The following is a 21,387-nucleotide window of genomic DNA, read 5'->3' as shown; positions in this document are numbered from 1 at the left end:
CGCTAAATACAGAAAAAACTCAAAAATACAAACATACTGATACCACATAGAATATTAACAAAAAAATAATAAAATACAATAACCAACAAATACAAAACATGCAGTGAAAATAGGGCTGGCTATCCCAAAATAGGGATTTAGTCGCTGATACGATCAATATCTTGTCAGCTCTTGTTTTGTATTTGTTGGTTATTGTATTTAATTATTTTTTTGTTAATATTCTATGTGGTATCAGTATGTTTGTATTTTTGAGTTTTTTCAGTATTTAAAGGGTTTGTGTGCTTTAGTTGGGTCAGTTGGTCTGCTGCTCTATTTTGGCGATATAACATCAATGTGTCCTTTTACTACAACCTCAACAGCCCCTTTCCCTTGTACGGGCGTCATCTTCCCTGAAGAGGTTAAAATGCGGACCGCTGGCCACCTTACCGGGGCGTGCGCATTTTCCTCTTTGGTTCTGATGTGGACCGCTGGCTTTTGTGCCGGCGCGTGCGCATTCGATCCATGTGGGCAGAGACGTCTGCCCACTTCATGCATGCTAGGTCGACTGCGCAGCTGCGTACTGCCCTGCGCTTGTATGTGTCATTTCCGGTCTTCTGGTTTCCGGTCTGCGGCGTTGCACACGCCGGCGTCTGGGGACAACTGCAGTTTACTATAAAAGGAGTGCACTTATGGAGGTAAGCATTTCCCCTGACGAAGCGGCTCTTTTCTGCCGCGATACGCGTTGGGCTCAGCTGCCTCCCGGGCCTGTGACATTGTTTGGTTGCCGTTTTAACCCTCTCTATTTCAGGTGACTATTGGGTGTCTGGGCTACACTCTGCCTTGTCTGGGATATTTTTCCTTATGGTAGTGCTCTGGGCTTTCGCCTCTATGTAGAGGTGGCATGGGCGGCTTCAACTTTATTATGTTTTGACCCTTATATGTGCCTACTTCCTGGTCAAATAGGGTTATGAAGGACCATTTATCTATTATGTCTATCATATTCTGATGCTCCCTATTTGTGGATGTACCCTTGCCCAGTAGCAGGCTTTGATCTTGTGTATTGTATTCCTAATATATATATATTGTGTATAACTATTCTCTATCACTTTGGCGCCATTTCTGCAGTATTTGCAGCATTGTTCAGGCTTTATATGTGGGTGGAAGCAGCTGTTGTTTGTACTGATTTTAACTGTTTTTAATTATACTTCCAATAAAGTTGTTCCTTTTTGATATGTATTATTGGTGGTGTGCGAATATGTTTTGGTGGCCTCTTTTTTCTCTTTGTTTCTATGCTATTTCAGCCACCTTGGTTCGCACCCCCATTCTTCATATCAGTATGTGGTATTAGAGTGCGTCAGCTCTTTTCTTGTTTCAGATTTCAGATTCTGAACATCCCTTTGATGTTCTTTCTTGCTTGGCAGCACCGGGTTTATTAGGACCAATTGTTTATATTATTTCTTTACATTTATATATTTTTGTGCAGTGTTGGGCCAGACGCTGTCTGGCGTGTGCATCATGGATTAGGATACCAGAGAGGCCGCATGGAGGGCTTCGGCTTCTACAGCCTTCATGGATAATGTACAAAGTGGCCCCGATTCGGACTTTGCACGTGTTTCCTCAAAGCTTATGGCGGCCCAGAAGCAGGGGATTAAACTATTATGGAATATCAGATGCTTGGAGGAATACCTCAAACTGAAATTGGTGCCCAGGGGCTTGAGAATCCCTATCTTCCCTGCTTGGGAACCATCTGATAGCTTTCGGGCCACTTGGGAAGGAGGGCTTCTGCAGTGCTCGCAGATTTTGATCAATTTATTGGTGTCACATGACAGGGACCTTTTGGGTCAGGTAAAAATGGAGATCAAGAGTCTGGAAAGTGATCTCAGTAAATTTGATGAAGTCTCGCAAATCCAGCCTTTTAAAGTCAAAATAAAAGAAGTTCTGGATAAATATGATCGAGAAATTATGGACAAAAAGAGGTCCAAATTCATGAGAGATAAATCTGACTATGACCGAAATATGGCTTATAAGTGGAAACATCAGGGGAATCAAAGGCGGGGTCGTGTAGCTAAAACCCATGTCGGTGAGCCAACTGTCAATGGCTCAACTCTTGAGAGACAATCATCTAGCGATTTTTTATCCTCCACGGAAAGCGAGCCAGAAGGAGGGTCAGGACTAGGCGTGGGCGGAGGAGACACAAATCTCTTCACCCGGATCACCAGGAATGGAGGTTACAGGCCGGTTCATCACAACCAACGGAAGAAGAATCGCTAGTAACTCCTGAAACCACCGATGACGCCCGTGAGTATGATAATTCTACAATTAATGATCCTTTACAAATTATAAACCTGTCTGAACATCAGCTAAGTCCTATTGAAATATCAGTGCTGAGGAGAGGCTTGACTTTTTCACCATCACAGGGGATTGATAAATTCACTTTGATCAAGGACCTTTTTCTTTTTTGTAGAAAAATTATTCTACAAGTTCTACACAACCAATCAGGCCCCGTACCAACTCCTGATCAGATTGAACAAAGAGTTCTCCAGGATCTTCTTGATTTGCTACAAGATGAGGATTCCGTCAGAGGTAGGCCACAATTTCCACATAGGAATAGATCAATGGTGTGCCCCCCTTTGTCTACAGTGCCTGCAGTAAAGATTTTCTTTGACATGGTCAAACAGGACATTGAGGCATTATCCAGCCGGCCTCATATTGGTGTCAATCTTACCAATCAAGAGCGCAAGGCGCTTTATGACCTGCGAAATAATCAGGATTTTGTAATTAGAGAGGCGGATAAGGGGGGTAACATCATCTTATGGCCCCACCAGATGTATGTGGAAGAGGCTCATAGACAGCTTGAGAATGTGCGCTTTTATCGCAGGTTGCCTTCGGATCCGACAGGGGTTTACTCTAGCAAATTGAGAGCATTGTTGGATAGAACTTGTGAACTGGGGATCATAAATGTGCATGAGCGGAATTTTATTTGGGTAGACCAACCTATTACGCCGACTTTTTATATGCTACCCAAAGTTCATAAATGCACGAGTAAGCCTCCTGGTCGCCCAATAGTTTCCAGCATTGGGAGTTTATGTGAAAAGGCATGTTCTTACATAGATTTCTTTCTACAGCCTTTGGTCACTACACTCCCTTCATATATCAGGGATTCCTCCCACTTCATTAGCATGCATAAAGGGGTTCGGCTGAATCCGGGGGACCTCCTGGTCACATGCGACGTTGAGGCGTTATATTCTAATATTGATCATGATGACGGCATGAAAGCGGTTCTATTCTTTCTGGACCTACAGGTAAATTCCGATAGATTACATGATTCTTTCATTACTGATTTACTTGATTTTGCGTTAAGGCATAATTTTTTCTTATTTGACAGGATATATTATTTACAGACATCTGGTGTGGCGATGGGGGCGCGATGTGCCCCCTCGTTTGCAAATCTTTTTTTAGGGTGGTGGGAAGCTACTATTGTTTTTGCTTCTGATTACTTTAGGAAGAGGGTGCGGCAGTGGTCACGCTTCATTGATGACGTTTTTTTCATTTGGTCAGGTCCATCGGAGGAACTGTGTCAATTTATGGACCTTCTTAACAACAATTTTATCAATGTTTTTTTGACCTATCAATTCTCTTCCGTTTCAGTTAACTTTCTGGATTTGGAGATTGGGTGTCAGGACGGCACACTTTCAACATGCCTTTACCGTAAAACCTACAGCGGCTAATGGGCTTTTGGATTATCGGAGTTTTCACCCCAGGCACACGAGGGATGGAGTGCCGACTGGCCAATTTCTTAGAGCCAGGCGTAATTGTACTCGGGATGTGGACTTTAGGAGAGAGGCTCAGGATCTTACGAGCAGGTTTAAAACCAGGAATTATCCCAAAAAATTTATTTCTCGTGCATTCCAGAGGGCTAATCAACAGTCGCAGGATTTTTTATTGGTTGCCAGGAAAAGGAAACCTGATGGCCTTGTACGATTCATTACGGGCTATCATACCCATTGGTCTGAGGTGAGTAGGATTCTCAATAAACATTGGAGGATTCTGACTTCTGATACACAAACATCTCAAATCATCAGCACTCGGCCATTAATTACGGCCAGGAGGGCACCAAATTTTAAGGATATACTCACGCAGAGCCACTATAGGAGGCCTACACAGAGATTGAATCGCGGGGTTATCATTAGGGGGTCCTTTCCATGCGGTGATTGCAGTATTTGCCAGTTTATGCATCCTACACGCGATGTCTTTTGCGACCCTGTTGATCAAACACAACATAAATTGAAGGCTTACATAAACTGCAAAACGACCAATGTTGTCTATGCCTTGATCTGTCCATGTCCTTGCATCTATGTAGGCCAGACTTCACAAGAACTACGACGCAGGATTCAAAGTCATCTTTCTACCATCAACACGGCAGCAGTGGACAAACGGAAGGGCAAGACGCTCAGCACGGTTGCCTCTCACTTTCTTCTACAACATGGAGGCAGCTGTGCTAACATCAAGATAATTGGTTTGGAACATATCAGGAGCTCGGGCAGAGGTGGTTCCCTACACAAAAGACTGTTACAGACTGAGTCACGGTGGATTTATTCTCTCCATTGTACAGCACCTCAGGGGATCAATGAGGACTTGCTATTTACGGGCTTCTTGGGTTAAACTGTTTTTCCTGGGGGGCATGTTGTGGCAGTTTTGTGCATTGGAGTTGCTTCATGTTTCCAGTAAGGGGTCTGGATACTGGATTATATATTACTGGAAGATGAGGTATTGGATCTATGCTTTCATGATTCAGTGGATCCTCCATCAATAATACCGGACATGACAAGAGCTGACAAGATATTGATCGTATCAGCGACTAAATCCCTATTTTGGGATAGCCAGCCCTATTTTCACTGCATGTTTTGTATTTGTTGGTTATTGTATTTTATTATTTTTTTGTTAATATTCTATGTGGTATCAGTATGTTTGTATTTTTGAGTTTTTTCAGTATTTAAAGGGTTTGTGTGCTTTAGTTGGGTCAGTTGGTCTGCTGCTCTATTTTGGCGATATAACATCAATGTGTCCTTTTACTACAACCTCAACAGCCCCTTTCCCTTGTACGGGCGTCATCTTCCCTGAAGAGGTTAAAATGCGGACCGCTGGCCACCTTACCGGGGCGTGCACATTTTCCTCTTTGGTTCTGATGTGGACCGCTGGCTTTCGTGCCGGCGCGTGCGCATTCGATCCATGTGGGCAGAGACGTCTGCCCACTTCATGCATGCTAGGTCGACTGCGCAGCTGCGTACTGCCCTGCGCTTGTATGTGTCATTTCCGGTCTTCTGGTTTCCGGTCTGCGGCGTTGCACACGCCGGCGTCTGGGGACAACTGCAGTTTACTATAAAAGGAGTGCACTTATGGAGGTAAGCATTTCCCCTGACGAAGCGGCTCTTTTCTGCCGCGATACGCGTTGGGCTCAGCTGCCTCCCGGGCCTGTGACATTGTTTGGTTGCCGTTTTAACCCTCTCTATTTCAGGTGACTATTGGGTGTCTGGGCTACACTCTGCCTTGTCTGGGATATTTTTCCTTATGGTAGTGCTCTGGGCTTTCGCCTCTATGTAGAGGTGGCATGGGCGGCTTCAACTTTATTATGTTTTGACCCTTATATGTGCCTACTTCCTGGTCAAATAGGGTTATGAAGGACCATTTATCTATTATGTCTATCATATTCTGATGCTCCCTATTTGTGGATGTACCCTTGCCCAGTAGCAGGCTTTGATCTTGTGTATTGTATTCCTAATATATATATATTGTGTATAACTATTCTCTATCACTTTGGCGCCATTTCTGCAGTATTTGCAGCATTGTTCAGGCTTTATATGTGGGTGGAGGCAGCTGTTGTTTGTACTGATTTTAACTGTTTTTAATTACCGTATATACTCGAGTATAAGCCGACCCGAGTATAAGCCGACCCCCCTAATTTTGCCACAAAAAACTGGGAAAACTTATTGACTCGAGTATAAGCCTAGGGTGGAAATGCAGCATTTACCGGTGAATTTCAAAAATAAAAATAGATCATTATTTCCCCATAGCTGTGCCATATAGTGCTCTACACCATTCATATTTCCCCATAGCTGTGCCCCATATAGTGCTCTGCACCGTTCACTGTGCCCCCTAGCTGTGCCATATACAGTGCTCTGCACCGTTCATTGTGCCCCATAGATGTGCCATATACGGTGCTCTGCACCGTTCACTGTGCCCCCTAGCTGTGCCTTATACGGTGCTCTGCACCGTTCATTGTGCCCCCTAGCTGTGCCATATACGGTGCTCTGCACCGTTCACTGTGCCCCCTAGCTGTGCCTTATACGGTGCTCTGCACCGTTCATTGTGCCCCCTAGCTGTGCCTTATACGGTGCTCTGCACCGTTCACTGTGCCCCCTAGCTGTGCCATATACGGTGCTCTGCACCGTTCACTGTGCCCCCTAGCTGTGCCTTATACGGTGCTCTGCACCGTTCACTGTGCCCCCTAGCTGTGCCATATACGGTGCTCTGCACCGTTCACTGTGCCCCCTAGCTGTGCCATATACGGTGCTCTGCACCGTTCATTGTGCCCCCTAGCTGTGCCTTATACGGTGCTCTGCACCGTTCACTGTGCCCCCTAGCTGTGCCATATACGGTGCTCTGCACCGTTCACTGTGCCCCCTAGCTGTGCCTTATACGGTGCTCTGCACCGTTCATTGTGCCCCCTAGCTGTGCCTTATACGGTGCTCTGCACCGTTCATTGTGCCCCCTAGCTGTGCCTTATACGGTGCTCTGCACCGTTCATTGTGCCCCATAGCTGTGCCTTATACGGTGCTCTGCACCGTTCATTGTGCCCCCTAGCTGTGCCTTATACGGTGCTCTGCACCGTTCACTGTGCCCCATAGATGCTCCACATTAATCTGTGCTGCCGCTGCTACTGCTGCAATAAAAAAAAAAAAACACATACTCACCTCCCTTGATTGCAGCTCCCAGCGTCTCGTTCCGGCGCCTCCATCTTCCCGGCGTCTCTGCTCTGACTGATCAGGCAGAGGGCGCCGCGCACACTATATGCGTCATCGCGCCCTCTGCCTGAACAGTCAGAGAGCGCAGACGCCGGGAAGATGGAGGCGCCGGCCGGGAAGATGGATCGGCGCCCGGCGGCTGGAACGAGGACAGGTGAATATAACATACTCACCTAGTCCTGGCGATCCTCGCGCTGTCCCCTCCTGTCTTCGGCGCTGCAGCTTCTTTCTCTATCAGCGGTCACCGGCACCGCTGATTAGAGAAATGAATAAGCGGCTCCGCCCCTATGGGAGGTGGAGCCGCTTATTCATTTCTGTAATGAGCGGTCCCACGTGACCGCTGAAGAGAGGAAGAAGCTGCAGCGCCGAAGCCCGTGGGACGGCAGGGACAGCGCGAGGATCGCTGGGACTAGGTAAGTATACCTCAGCGCCCTCAGCCCCTCACCTGCCGACCCCACCGCTACCGTGACTCGAGTATAAGCCGAGGGGGGCACTTTCAGCCCTAAAATTTGGGCTGAAAATCTCGGCTTATACTCGAGTATATACGGTATACTTCCAATAAAGTTGTTCCTTTTTGATATGTATTATTGGTGGTGTGCGAATATGTTTTGGTGGCCTCTTTTTTCTCTTTGTTTCTAGGTTTTTGTGTTGACCGCAAAGCTATCTTTCCTATCCTCGGTCTATTCAGTAAGTCGGGCCTCACTTTGCTAAATCTATTTCATCTCTGTGTTTGTATTTTCATCTTTACTCACAGTCATTATATGTGGGGGGCTGCCTTTTCCTTTGGGGAATTTCTCTGAGGCAAGGTAGGCTTATTTTTCTATCTTCAGGGCTAGTTAGTTTCTCAGGCTGTGCCGAGTTGCATAGGGAGCGTTAGGCGCAATCCACGGTTACCTCTAGTGTGGTGTGATAGGATTAGGGATTGCGGTCAGCAGAGTTTCCACGTCTCAGAGCTTGTCCTATGTTTTTGGGAATTGTCAGGTCACTTTGTGTGCTCTGAACTTCAAGGTCCATTGTGGTTCTCAATTACCTGTTCATAACACAAGACATGGTAAAACCAATGGAGTCGTTCAAAAGTACAACTCGTCCTGCAAAAAATAAGCTCTCACATGGACATTTTGACGGAAAAATAAAAAAGTTATGGCTCTGGGAAGGAGGGCAGCAAAAAACGAAAACGCAAAACCGAAAAAAGCTCCGTGGGTTAAGCGGTTAAGCTCTGCTCTTCCATTGTATCAAATACTTATTTCATGCAATAAAATGCATATTCTCTCCCCTCCTTCCCTCCCCCTTCTGAGTTTTTGGTTTGTTTTCCTTTTGAACCAATGCAATTATAACTGTAATTAGATGGTGGCCCGATTCTAACGCATTGGGTATTCTAGATTATTATTATTATATGTAGATTATTTATGAAGTTTTCAGAATAATGCAATTTATACACAGGATTCGGCCGGCCGGGCGCGACCAATTAGCGAAGCGTGGTTCAAATTCCGCGCCAATTCGTGGAGGGCTGCGCCTGTCGCTGATTGATTGCGGCCGGGAATGACCAATTAGTGAAGCCAGGGCCTGCTCCAGGTTTTTAAGGGCCCCGGGCAAAAGAGTCTCAGTGGGCCCCCTCTTTAACACATACTATGATTCATGATGCACAGATACAGCAGAGAAATATACCATAGCCAAGTAGCATATAACACAGCCCACGTAGCATATAACACAGCCAACTTAGCATATAGCACAGCCACGTAGCATATAACACAGGCCACGTAGTATATAGCACAGGCCACGTAGCATATAACACAGCCTACATAGCATGTAACACAGCCCACGTAGCATATAGCACAGCCACATAGCATATAGCACAGGCCACGTAGTATATAGCACAGGCCACGTAGCATATAACACAGCCCACATAGTATATAACACAGCCACGTAGTATATAGCACAGGCCACATAGCATATAACACAGCCCACATAGTATATAACACAGCCCACATAGTATATAGCACAGCCACATAGTATAAAGCACAGCCACGTAGTATATAGCACAGCCACGTAGTATATAGCACAGTCCACGTAGTATATAGCACAGTCCACGAAGTGTATAACACAGCCCACGTAGTGTATAACACAGCCCACTCAGTATATAACACAGCCCAAGCAGTGTATAACACAGACCACGCAGTGTATAGCACAGCCCACGTAGTAAATAACACAGACCACGTAGTATATAACACAGGCCACGTATTATATAACACAGGCCACGTAGTATATTGCACAGCTACGTAGTATATAGCACAGCCCACGTAGTATATAACACAGCCACTTGGTATATAGCACAGCCCACGTAGTATATAGCACAGCTTACGCAGTATATAACACAGCCACGTATTATATTGCCCAACCACGTAATATATTGCACAGCCACGTAGTATATAGCACAGAGACGTAGCATATAACACAGCCCACGTACTATATAACACAGCCCACATAGTATATAGCAATGTGGGCACCATATCCATGATAAAAAAAATAATTAAAATAAAAAATAGTTATATACTCACCTTCCAGCCAGCGGCCCCCGGATCCAGGCGAGGCGTTTAGCCATGCTCTGGTCCCAAGAATGCATTGCGGTCTCGCGAGATGATGACGTAGCAGTCTCGTGAGACCGCTACGTCATCATCTCGCGAGACCGCAATGCATGGCCTGGGGCGTCGCGAGGAGCGTGAAAGGCGCCGGAAGGTGAGTATATAATGATTTTTTTTTTTTTTTTTAATTATTTTTAACATTAGATCTTTTTACTATTGATGCTGCATAGGCAGCATCAATAGTAAAAAGTTGGTCACACAGGGTTAATAGCAGCGTTAACAGACTGCATTACACCACGGCAGAACGCGGTGTAGCGCAGCCATTAACCCTGTGTGAGCGCTGACTGGAGGGGAGTATGGAGGGGGCACTGACGGAGAGTAGGAAGGGGCGAATTCGCGGCCGGACTGTGCCCAATCAGTGACACAGGATTTCTGTAACAAACAGACAGACAGACAGATGGAAGTGACCCTTAGACGATTATATAGATAGGTATTTTGCTACCCACCATCTCATAACATCATACCACGCATATGATAGTAGGCTTTAGTTAATCTTTGTCATTAGTATGTATGCTTCAAGCAATATTTGCCCTGATATATGTAAAAGATTAATTTTTTTATTCAATAAATACATGGTTTAAAAAAATGCAAATTAACCTCCTCCCGACATGCGCTGCACATATACTGCTCTGTGAGAGGTACATTCCTGCAAAGAGAAGTATATGTACGGCGTTTCTATTGCGCGGCCTCATGCTGAGCAACGCGGCGATTGGGTGCAAGCTGTATGCTGACACCTCGCAGCAACGCCCACGATCGGTGCTTGCACTGATCGCAGGCATTTAACGCCTCTGATGCCGCTCTGAGTAGTGACAGCGGCATAGAGGAGCATTGCGCAGGGAGCCCCAAGATGGCCGCGGGGCCCTTCTGGGTCCTCCAGGGAAGGTGGCTTGTGAGTGCCTGCTGAGAGTAGGTGCTGACATGCCTCCTTCCCGCCTGTCAGATTCTGATCTAATGCTCTGCAGTGCAGAGTGTCAAATCAGCCATCTGATGTAGCATAGTAGTCTCCCATCCTGGGACAATGTAAGAAAGTAAAAAAAATAATAATTATAAAGACTAAAAAAAAATTTATTTAAAAAAAATCCCTAATTAACCCCTTAGCGACCGCCGATACGCCTTTTAATGGCGGCCGCTAAGGGTACTTAAACCACAGCGCCGTTAATTAACGGCGCTGTGGAAAAAGTGAATAGCACCCCCCAGAGTCGGATTTTCTCCGGGGTCTCGGCTGCCGGGGGTAGCCGAGACCCCAGAGAACATGATTCGGGGGTTTTTAACCGACCCCGCATTTGCAAAAAAACCCAAAAAACGCGATCTCTTTTTAATTTCTCTGTCCTCCGATGTGATCGCACATCAGAGGACAGAGAAAAGGGGTCCCAGATAGCCCCCCGATACTCACCTATCTCCCCCGGTGCTCCTCGTGGCTCCCGATGGGCACCGCCATCTTCAAAATGGCGGGCGCATGCGCAGTGCGCCCGCCGGCCGGCCCCGGGAGAATCTTTGGGGTCTCGGCTGCCGGGGGTAGCCGAGACTCCAAAGAGCATGATCGGGGTCAGTGTTACCGACCCCTGTTTTGCGATCGCCGGTAATTAACTGTTTACCGGCGACCGCAAAAAAAAAAAAAAAGTCAAAGTGTAATTCTCTGTCCTCTGATGTGATCGCACATCAGAGGACAGAGAAATTGGGGGATTCGGGGACCCTGCCATACTCACCTGTGTCCCTGGGTCCTCCTGCTGCTCCTCCTGGCCGCCGGCAAAAGAAAATGGCGGGCGCATGCGCAGTGCGCCCGCCATCTGTCTCCATCTGCCGGCCGGCAGGAGAACAGCAGTTGGGGCTAAAATTAGGGTTAGGGCTAGGGTTAGGGCTAGGGTTAGGGCTAGAGTTAGGGCTAGGGTTAGGGCTAGGGTTAGGGCTAGGGTTAGGGTTGGGGCTAAATTCAGGGTTAGGGTTCTTTCACACTTACGTCGGTACGGGGCCGTCGCAATGCGTCGGCCCGACATACCGACGCACGTTGTGAAAATTGTGCACAACGTGGGCAACGTATGTAGTTTTTCAACGCATCCGCTGCCCAATCTATGTCTTGGGGAGGAGGGGGCGGAGTTACGGCCACGCATGTGCGGTCAGAAATGGCAGACGCGACATACAAAAAAAACGTTACATTGAACGTTTTTTGTGCCGACGGTCCGCCAAAACACAACTGATCCAGTGCACGACGGACACGACGTGTGGCCATCCGTCACGATCCGTCGGCAATACAAGTCTATGGGCAAAAAACGCATCCTGCGGGCACATTTGGAGGATCCGTTTTTTGTCCAAAACGACAGATTGCGACGGATGCCAAACGATGCAAGTGTGAAAGTAGCTTTAGGGTTAGGGTTGGGGCTAAAGTTAGGGCTAGGGTTGGGGCTAAAGTTAGGGTTAGATTTGGGATTAGGGTTAGGGTTTGGATTAGAGTTGGTATTAGGGTTAGGGTTGGTATTAGGGTTACGCTTGGGATTAGGGTTAGGTTTGGGATTAGGGTTAAGGTTAGGGTTGTGATTAGGGGTGTATTGGGATTAGGGTTAGGTTTGAGGTTAGGGTTGAGATTAGGATTAGGGTTGTGTTGGATTTAGGGTTTGATTAGGGTTATGGTTAGGGTTGACATTAGGGTTGTTTTGGGGTAAGGGTTAGTGATTAGGATTATGGATTGGGTTGGGATTAGGGTTAGGGGTGTGTTGGGGTTAGGGTTGGAGCTAGAATTAGGGTGTTTCCACTGTTTAGTTACATCAGGGGGTCTCCAAACACGACAGCCAATTTTGCGCTCAAAAAGTCAAATGGTGCTCCCTCCCTTCTGAGCTCTGCCGTGCGCCCACACAGTGGGTTACCCCCACATATGGGGCATCAGTGTACTCGGGATAAATTGGACAACAACTTTTGGGGTCCAATTTCTCCTGTAACCCTTGTGAAAATAAAAACTTGGGGGCTCAAAAATCGTTTTTGTGGAAAAAATTTTTTTTTTTTATTTTCACGACTCTGCATTCCAAACTTCTGTGAAGCACTTGGGCATTCAAAGTTCTCACCACACATCTAGATAAGTTCCTTGGGGGGTCTAGTTTCCAAAATGGGGTCACTTGTGATCAGGGGCTCTGCAAACGCAACATAACGCCCGCAGACCATTCTATCAAAGTCTGCATTCCAAAACGGCGCTCCTTCCTTCCGAGCTCTGCCGTGCGCCCAAACAGTGGTTTACCCCCACATATGGGGTACCAGCCTACTCAGGACAAATTGTACAACAACTTTTGGGGTCCGATTTCTCTTGTTACCCTTGCGAAAATAAAAACTTGGGGGCTAAAAAATCTATTTTGTGGAAAAAAAAATATTTTTTATTTTCACGACTCTGCATTCTAAACTTTTGTGAAGCACTTGGGCATTCAAAGTTCTCACCACACATCTAGATAAGTTCCATGGGGGGTCTAGTTTCCAAAATGGGGTCACTTGTGGGGGGTTTCCACTGTTTAGGCACATCAGGGGCTCTCCAAACGCGACATGGCGTCCAATCTCAATTCCAGACAATTCTACATTGAAAAAGTAAAACGGCACTCCTTCTCTTCCAAGCTCTGCAGTGCGCCCAAACAGTGGTTTACCCCCACATATTGGGTATCGACGTACTCAGGAGAAATTGCACTACAACTTTTGTGGTCTGATTTCTCCTGTTACCCTTGTGAAAATAAAAATTTGGGGGCAAAAAGATCATTTTTGTAGAAAAAATGCGATTTTTTATTTTCACGGCTCAACGTTATAAACTTCTGTGAAGCACATGGGGGTTCAAAGTGCTCACCACACATCTAGATAAGTTCCATGGGGGGTCTAGTTTCCAAAATGGTGTCACTTGTGGGGGGTTTCCACTGTTTAGGCACATCAGGGGCTCTCCAAACGCGACATGGCGTCCAATCTCAATTCCAGACAATTCTACATTGAAAAAGTAAAACGGCACTCCTTCTCTTCCAAGCTCTGCAGTGCGCCCAAACAGTGGTTTACCCCCACATATTGGGTATCGACGTACTCAGGAGAAATTGCACTACAACTTTTGTGGTTTAATTTCTCCTGTTACCCTTGTGAAAATAAAAATTTGGGGGCAAAAAGATCATTTTTGTAGAAAAAATGCGATTTTTTTATTTTCACGGCTCAACGTTATAAACTTCTGTGAAGCACATGGGGGTTCAAAGTGCTCACCACACATCTAGATAAGTTCCTTAAGGGGTCTAGTTTCCAAAATGGTGTCACTTGTGGGGGGTTTCCACTGTTTAGGCACATCAGGGGCTCTCCAAACGCGACATGGCGTCCGATCTCAATTCCAGACAATTCTACATTGAAAAAGTAAAACGGCACTCCTTCTCTTCCAAGCTCTGCGGTGCGCCCAAACAGTCGTTTACCCCCACATATTGGGTATCGACGTACTCAGGAGAAATTGCACTACAACTTTTGTGGTCTGATTTCTCCTGTTACCCTTGTGAAAATAAAAATTTGGGGGCAAAAAGATCATTTTTGTAGAAAAAAATGCGATTTTTTATTTTCACGGCTCAACGTTATAAACTTCTGTGAAGCACATGGGGGTTCAAAGTGCTCACCACACATCTAGATAAGTTCCTTAAGGGGTCTAGTTTCCAAAATGGTGTCACTTGTGGGGGGTTTCCACTGTTTAGGCACGTCAGGGGCTCTCCAAACGCGACATGGCGTCCGATCTCAATTCCTGCCAATTCTACATTGAAAAAGTTAAACGGCACTCCTTCACTTCCAAGCTCTGCGGTGCGCCCGAACAGTGGTTTACCCCCACATATGGGGTATCAACGTATTCAGGAGAAATCGCACAACAACTTTTGTGGTCTAATTTCTCCTGTTACCCTTGTGAAAATAAGAATTTGTGGGCAAAAAGATCATTTTTGTGTAAACAAATGCGATTTTTTATTTTCATGGCTCTACGTTATAAACTTCTGTGAAGCTCTTGGGGGTTCAAAGTGCTCACCACACATCTAGATAAGTTCCTTAAGGGGTCTAGTTTCCAAAATGGTGTCAGTTGTGGGGGGTTTCCACTGTTTAGGCACATCAGGGGCTCTCTAAACGTGACATGGCGTCCGATCTCAATTCCAGCCAATTCTGCATTGAAAAAGTCAAACGGCGCTCCTTCACTTCCAAGTTCTGTGGTGCGCCCAAACAGTGGTTTACCCCCACATATGGGGTATTGGCGTATTCAGGAGAAATTGCATAACAAAATTTATGGTTACATTTCTGTTTTTACACTTGTGAAAATAAAAAAATGGTTCTGAATTAAAATGTTTGCAAAAAAAAGTTAAATGTTCATTTTTTCCTTCCACATTGTTTCAGTTCCTGTGAAGCACGTAAAGGGTTAATAAACTTATTGAATGTGGTTTTGAGAACCTTGAGGGGTGTAGTTTTTAGAATGGTGTCACACTTGGTTATTTTCTATCATATAGACCCCTCAAAATGACTTCAAATGTGATGTGGTCCCTAAAAAAAAAAGGTGTTGTAAAAATGAGAAATTGTTGGTCAACTTTTAACCCTTATAACTCCCTAACAAAAAAAAATTTTGTTTCCAAAATTGTGCTGATGTAAAGTAGACATGTGGGAAATGTTATTTATTAACTATTTTTTGTGACATATCTCTCTGATTTAAGGGCATAAAAATACAAAGTTTGAAAATTGCAAAATTTTAAAAATTTTCGCCATATTTCCGTTTTTTTCATAAATAATCGCAAGTAATATCGAAGAAATGTTACCACTAACATGAAGTACAATATGTCACAAAAAAACAAACTCAGAATCAGCGGGATCCGTTGAAGCGTTCCAGAGTTATAACCTCATAAAGTGACAGTGGTCAGAATTGCAAAAATTGGCTCGGTCATTAAGTACCAAATTGGCTCTGTCACTAAGGGGTTAAAGAAAAAAAAAGAAATATTTTCTAAAAAATACATTTATGTAAATAAAAAAAAAAGCAATAAAAGTACACATATTTGGTATCGCACCATCAGTAACAACTCGCTCTATAATACTGTCAGAATAAAGTGATGAAAAAATATTTTTTTCTTTAAAATAGTTTTTATTGTGTAAAAGCGCCAAAGCATAAAAAATAATAAATCAGGTATTGCTGCAAACGTACTGACCTGAAGAATAAAACTGCCTTATCAATTTTACCACATACGGAACAGTATATAAAAAAACAAAACACAAAAATTAATTCCTGAATTGCTGGTTTTTGTTCATTCTGTCTCCCAAAAATCAGAATAGAAAGTGGTCAAAAAATGTCATGTGCCCGAAAATGGTACCAATAAAAACGTCAGCTCGTCCCGCAAAAAAATAAGCCCTCACATGACTATGTGGGCGAAAATATGGAAAAATCATAGCTCTCAAAATGTGGTGATGAAAAAACTAGTTTTCGCAATGAAAAGCGTCTTTTAGTGTGTCAGCTATCAAACATAAAAACCCGATATAAATCTGGTATCGCTGTAATTGCACCGACCCGAAGAATAAAGTCGCCTAATCATTTATACCGCACGAGGAACAGCGTAAAAATAAAACCAATTCTTCACTTACTGTTAATTTTTTCATTCTGTTTTCTAAAGATCGCAGTGAGGCTCAGCGCACATATATCCTGTGCTCTATGCTGAGAGCTTACACCGGAGATTCCGTGTAAATCTCTGAAATACGTGATTCAGACAGAACGCCCAGTGGAAAATTTCCTATAATAGGGCAGATGGAGGCACTTTGGGCGCCGTCTTACCTGTGTTCCGGCAGTGTCCGTCTTTTTACGATTGCATAAAAATGCCATCGGCCACAGTTTTGTGCACTTTTGAAAAGGACACCGCTGAACAGAGGCCAGATGAAGTCCAGAGTAAATCTGCTGCTTCATTATAGTGAATGGATACCTCGGGGTTTCATCTGTCACAACACTCGGAGATTTAGGCTACTTTCACATATCAGGTTTTTTGTTTCAGGCAGAATCCGGCTAATGTTACAAAAAAATGGATCCGTGAAAAAACTGATGCAACGGATCCGTTTTTCTGCCGGATCCAGTTTTCTATTTTTAACATGGATTTACAATGACTTCCTGGAAAGAAAGAGAAAGAGAAAAAGAGAGAAAATGTTCACAATAAAAGCATCAACTCAATCCACAAAAAAGCAAGCCCCCACTCAGATTTGTCATCTGTTAATGGAAATATAGGGGGCCTCCAAGTTACTGGTAGCATAAAGGCTCTGGAAAAGCGAAATAGCTCCCAAATCCAAATGCCCCCCTCCCTTCTGAGCCACAGTGTGCCTAAACCACATTTAGCGCCCACATGTTTGGCATTTCTGTAGTGATGAGAGCCTGCCTAATTTACAGGCGAGTGTCTCCAGAATCATGAGCTGGGCATAAAGTACTGGTGACTACAACATAGTGGTCACTACAGCGTACTGGTCAATACAACGACAGTTTGCAACATCCACTGCTGCTTGTTTCTGGAAAACACCCATGGAGTCAAAATCATCACTACATCTGTAGATAAATTCCCAAAGGATTATTATTTCCAAAATAGGGTCACTTGAGGGGGGATTCTGCTTTTCTAGCACTTAGGGGCTCCTTATTTGTAATCCGCAAACTCCAAGAGGCAAACAGAGCTCCGTCCATCCCGAGTCACTCTGTATGGCTAAGCACTACTGAATAGCAACATATAGGGCATTGCTACATTCAGCAGAAATTGTGGGACAAATTTTGGTGCCATTTTTACCCATTTCCCAGTGTGAAAATGTAAAACTTGGGGCTAGCACACAATATTGGTGGTAAAAACGTAAATTATTTTTTCTTCACTGCCCAATGGTATAAAATTCTGTGACACACCTGTGGTGTCAATATAATCATTGCACCCCTAGATGAATTCTTTGAGAGGTTTAATTGGTAAAATAGGGTCTTTTATGGGGGGGTTCTGCTGCTCTGGCACCTCAGGGGCTCTTCCAGTGTAACATGGCACCCTCAAACCAGTGCAGCAAAATCTACACTGTAATATGGAGCTACTTTCCTTTTGAGCTTTGCACTGTGCCTCAGAAGTAGTTTTCGACCACATATGTGGTATTGGTGAACTCAGAAGAAATCGCACAACAAACATTTGGGTCCATTTTCTCCTTTTGTCCTTGTGAAAATACAAATTTGGAGCTAAAAAAGATTTTTGTTGGAAAATGTGATTTTTTTTTATTTTCACGGCTTAAAATTATAAACTTCTGTGAAGCACCTGTGGGTTCAAGGTGTTCAATACATATCTAGATAATTTCCCTAAGGGGTCTAGTTTCCAAGATGGTGTCACTTGTTGGGGGCTTCCCTTTTTTAGGCACATCAGTGGCTCTCCAAATATGACATGGCGTTCACTAACAATGCCAGCAAATTTTACATTCAAAAAGTGAAATGGCGCTCCTTCCCTTCCGAGCCTTGCCATGTGCCCAAACAGTAGATTTCCCCACATGTGAGGTATCGGTGTACTCAGGAGAAATTGCACAACAAAATGTATGGCTTATTTTCTCCTGTTACCCTGGCGACAGTAAAAAAAATTAGGTATAAATGAAAATTTTTGTGAAAGAAAAGTAAATCTTTATTTTTTTCTTCCACATTCCAAAAACTCCTGTGAAGAACTTGAAGGGTTAATAAACTTCTTGAAAGTGGTTTTGAGTACCGTGAAGGGTGCAGCTTTTAGAATGGTGTCACTTCTGAGTATTTTCTGTCATATAGTCCCCTCAAAGTCACTTCAAATGTGAGGTGAAGGTGGTCCCTAAAAAAATGGTTTTGCAAATTTTGTTGTAAAAATGAGAAATTTCTGGTCAACTTTTAACCCTTACAACTTCCTAACAAAAAAAATGTTACCAAAATTGTGCTGATGTAAAGTAGACATGTGGGAAATGTTATTTATTAACTATTTTGTGTGATATGACTCTCTAATTTAAGGGCATAAAAATTAATAGTTTGAAAATTGCGAAATTTTCCAAATTTTTGTCAAATTACTGTTTTTTCACAAATAAATGCAAGTTGTATCAAAGACACTTATCTACTAACATGAAGTACAATATGTTACAAGAAAATAAAACTCAGAATCACCGGGATCTGTTGAAGCGTTCCAGAGTTATAACCTCATAAAGGGACAGTGGTCAGAATTGTAAAAATAGGCCTGGTCAGAAAGGTGAAAAAATGCTTCGGGGGTAAAGGGGTTAAATATGTAAAATCATACAATGTGATTTTCTGTTTGTTTGTTTTTTATAGATTCTGTCTCTCACAGGTGAAGTGTACCCAAGATAAAAATTACAGACCTCTCCATTTTTTGTAGGTGTGAAAACTTGAAAATTCGTCAATGTATCAAATACTTATTTTTCCCACTGTATCTGTATGGCCAGAACAGAAAGTACAGAGATCGGCACTGTATATTCTACATGGAAAAAAATATTTCTGTCCTTAAACGGAATCTGTCACCACATCTGTCACAGGTTAAGTAACCTATATCAGCCATAGCAGAGTGGTATAAGAGAATAGTAATACTAATATACTAATACTAATATATATATTAGTATAAAATACAAACCACTAATCTAGCAAAAAATGATAAGGAGAGCTATACATGAATACTAGAAAAATCTATACACAAAATTATGTAACCAAAATACAGTTAATAATTTATAAATTTTTATTTGAAAAAAAAGTCTAAACATAGGCACAGTGAGCTAGCTAGGGTGACAAAGCAGCAGGAGAGGAACATGTTTATTTACAAAGAACTGCATAACAGGTAAATGTAAAGGTATTGGTCTCCAGGCAAAAAGATCCCATGTATAAACCTAAAAACCTGATATACATGTGTCTTCAAACTAGTGCATTACACATACAATAAAACAGTAAAATAGAAAGACAGTGTTAATACCTGTGGTCATCTCCTCCTGCTGATGGACTGCTGTCAGATCCCAACATGTGTTTGGGCATGTGACGTTATTCAGGGGTCGTCACAGGATGTAGACTGCTGAAAAGAGTCCTATCTGAATGCCTACTATCAGGTGCCTTGTTGTGGATAAATCATGTTGTATCACTTTATATAACTGACCTCTTCCAGGTTATGGGGTGGATGCTGCCTGGAAGATAACTCTGCCTCCAGAGCTTATTTTACATGAAGGGGCGTACCATGGTGATGTGAAATTGCTTCTCTCTGCTCTCCTGATCTGACTGCAGAGCTGTGTGCGATTATACCGGATACATCTGCAGGTTCAATATTGCAATATTGTTGCAATACAGCAGAGCTGAGACGCAAAAAACGTGTTTGCAAACAGACAAATTGACTTTCTCTGATTCTGTGTTAGTTACTTGCCTCACACTGATAACACTGCCTTTTATTTAAAATAACCTCTGGAGGCAGAGTTTTCTTTCAGGCAACATCCTACCCAGAGTCTGGAAGAGCTCATCTATATAAAGTGATCAAAGATGATTTCTCATCAACAAGGCATCTGGTATGCCCATATTAATAGTTTAGGTAGGTCAAATGTGGTGACAGATTCCCTTTCAATTCCACATCACAATACTTTCTACGAGCAAACCTTAAAAAATTCAACACCAAATTATATGGGCCTGTGATTGAGGAGAACCTGTGCCTTCTTGGCGTTTAGTGGCTACTACTCACCTGTGCAGTTATCTGTAGGAATCTCCTCTTTACACCACTCATCACCCTTCACATATGTCTCCGTAGTATTAATATGGGGCAGATCTTTACCCTGAAAACAAATAAGTCACAGCCAGATGAAGTTGTTTGAAGAACAATAAAGATCATAAATGAAATGACTAAACTGAAGTAACAGCAGTAGTTATTACACAGCTGACAGTCTCCAGTTTAAATTCATCACAATTTCTGGTTGGCACTCAACAATAGTTAGAAGACTTTGGTGTTCTGTAGTAGTGGACGTGCCTCAAAATAATAGTGCCAAAAAAATATGTCATGCACTTAGGCAATTTAAAGATTTGTTGGCAATTTAGCATATGGAAATACAGCCCCTGTATTTCCTATGAACCACAGCACATAGGCCGTGATCAGGTCAGGGACAGGCCAAAACGTTGTCCATCATTTCTACTTCTTTCCAAATCCTGTATAAATCCAACCTGTAGGCTCCTAATTATAATGAACAGTCTCCATGATCAGAAAATAGTGAGAAGATCCAGACAACATCTAATGTCTATGATCAGCTTTATTCTCTCATTTCCACCAAGTATAAAGTGAGTTAGATATCCTAGGTTCTGTCCTAGGTTCCGCCTGAAAGGGTGGATACATGGAGAGGATGGATTCAGCTTGTACCAAATTGTGACCTGCTTATTAGCATGGTTAATTATCTGCTGAACTCCAGGGTCACGGGTCTAATTTTTATATAGGAAAATATAAACTTTGGAAAGGGCTGGTGAATAGTATGCTCGTTACTCGGGTTTCTCCAAGCATGCTCGGGTGGTCTCCGAGTATTTCAGCGTGCTCGGAGATTTACTTTATGTCGACGCAGCTGCATGATTTGCGGCTGCTAGACAGCTTGAATACATGTGGGGGTTGCTTAACAAACAGGCAATCCCCACATGTATTTAAGCTGTCTAGCAGCTGCAAATCATGCAGCTGCGTCAACATAAACTAAAGCTCCAAGCACGGCGAAATACTCGGAGACCACCTGAGCGTGCTCAGAGAAACCCGGGTAACGAGCATACTGGCTCATGACTACTAGTGAATCAA

At 43.7% G+C, this 21,387-nt stretch overlaps 1 protein-coding gene across 1 annotated transcript in view; it reads right to left on the bottom strand.

The window, feature by feature from the left end:
- The window catches only part of LOC138664128 (oocyte zinc finger protein XlCOF6-like), a 130,250-nt gene that overhangs the window by 87,348 nt on the left and 21,515 nt on the right, over window positions 1-21,387 (bottom strand). The window contains exon 6 of the mRNA XM_069750564.1: window positions 20,305-20,395. Coding sequence (XP_069606665.1) covers window positions 20,305-20,395 — 91 coding nt within the window. The remainder of the gene's footprint in view (window positions 1-20,304; window positions 20,396-21,387) is intronic.

The sequence above is a fragment of the Ranitomeya imitator genome, chromosome 2, assembly GCF_032444005.1.
Source record: "Ranitomeya imitator isolate aRanImi1 chromosome 2, aRanImi1.pri, whole genome shotgun sequence".
Classification (NCBI taxonomy): Eukaryota; Metazoa; Chordata; class Amphibia; order Anura; family Dendrobatidae; genus Ranitomeya; species Ranitomeya imitator.
The sequence above is the reverse complement of the archived record's forward strand: the minus strand, read 5'-3'. Positions and strand labels throughout refer to the sequence as shown.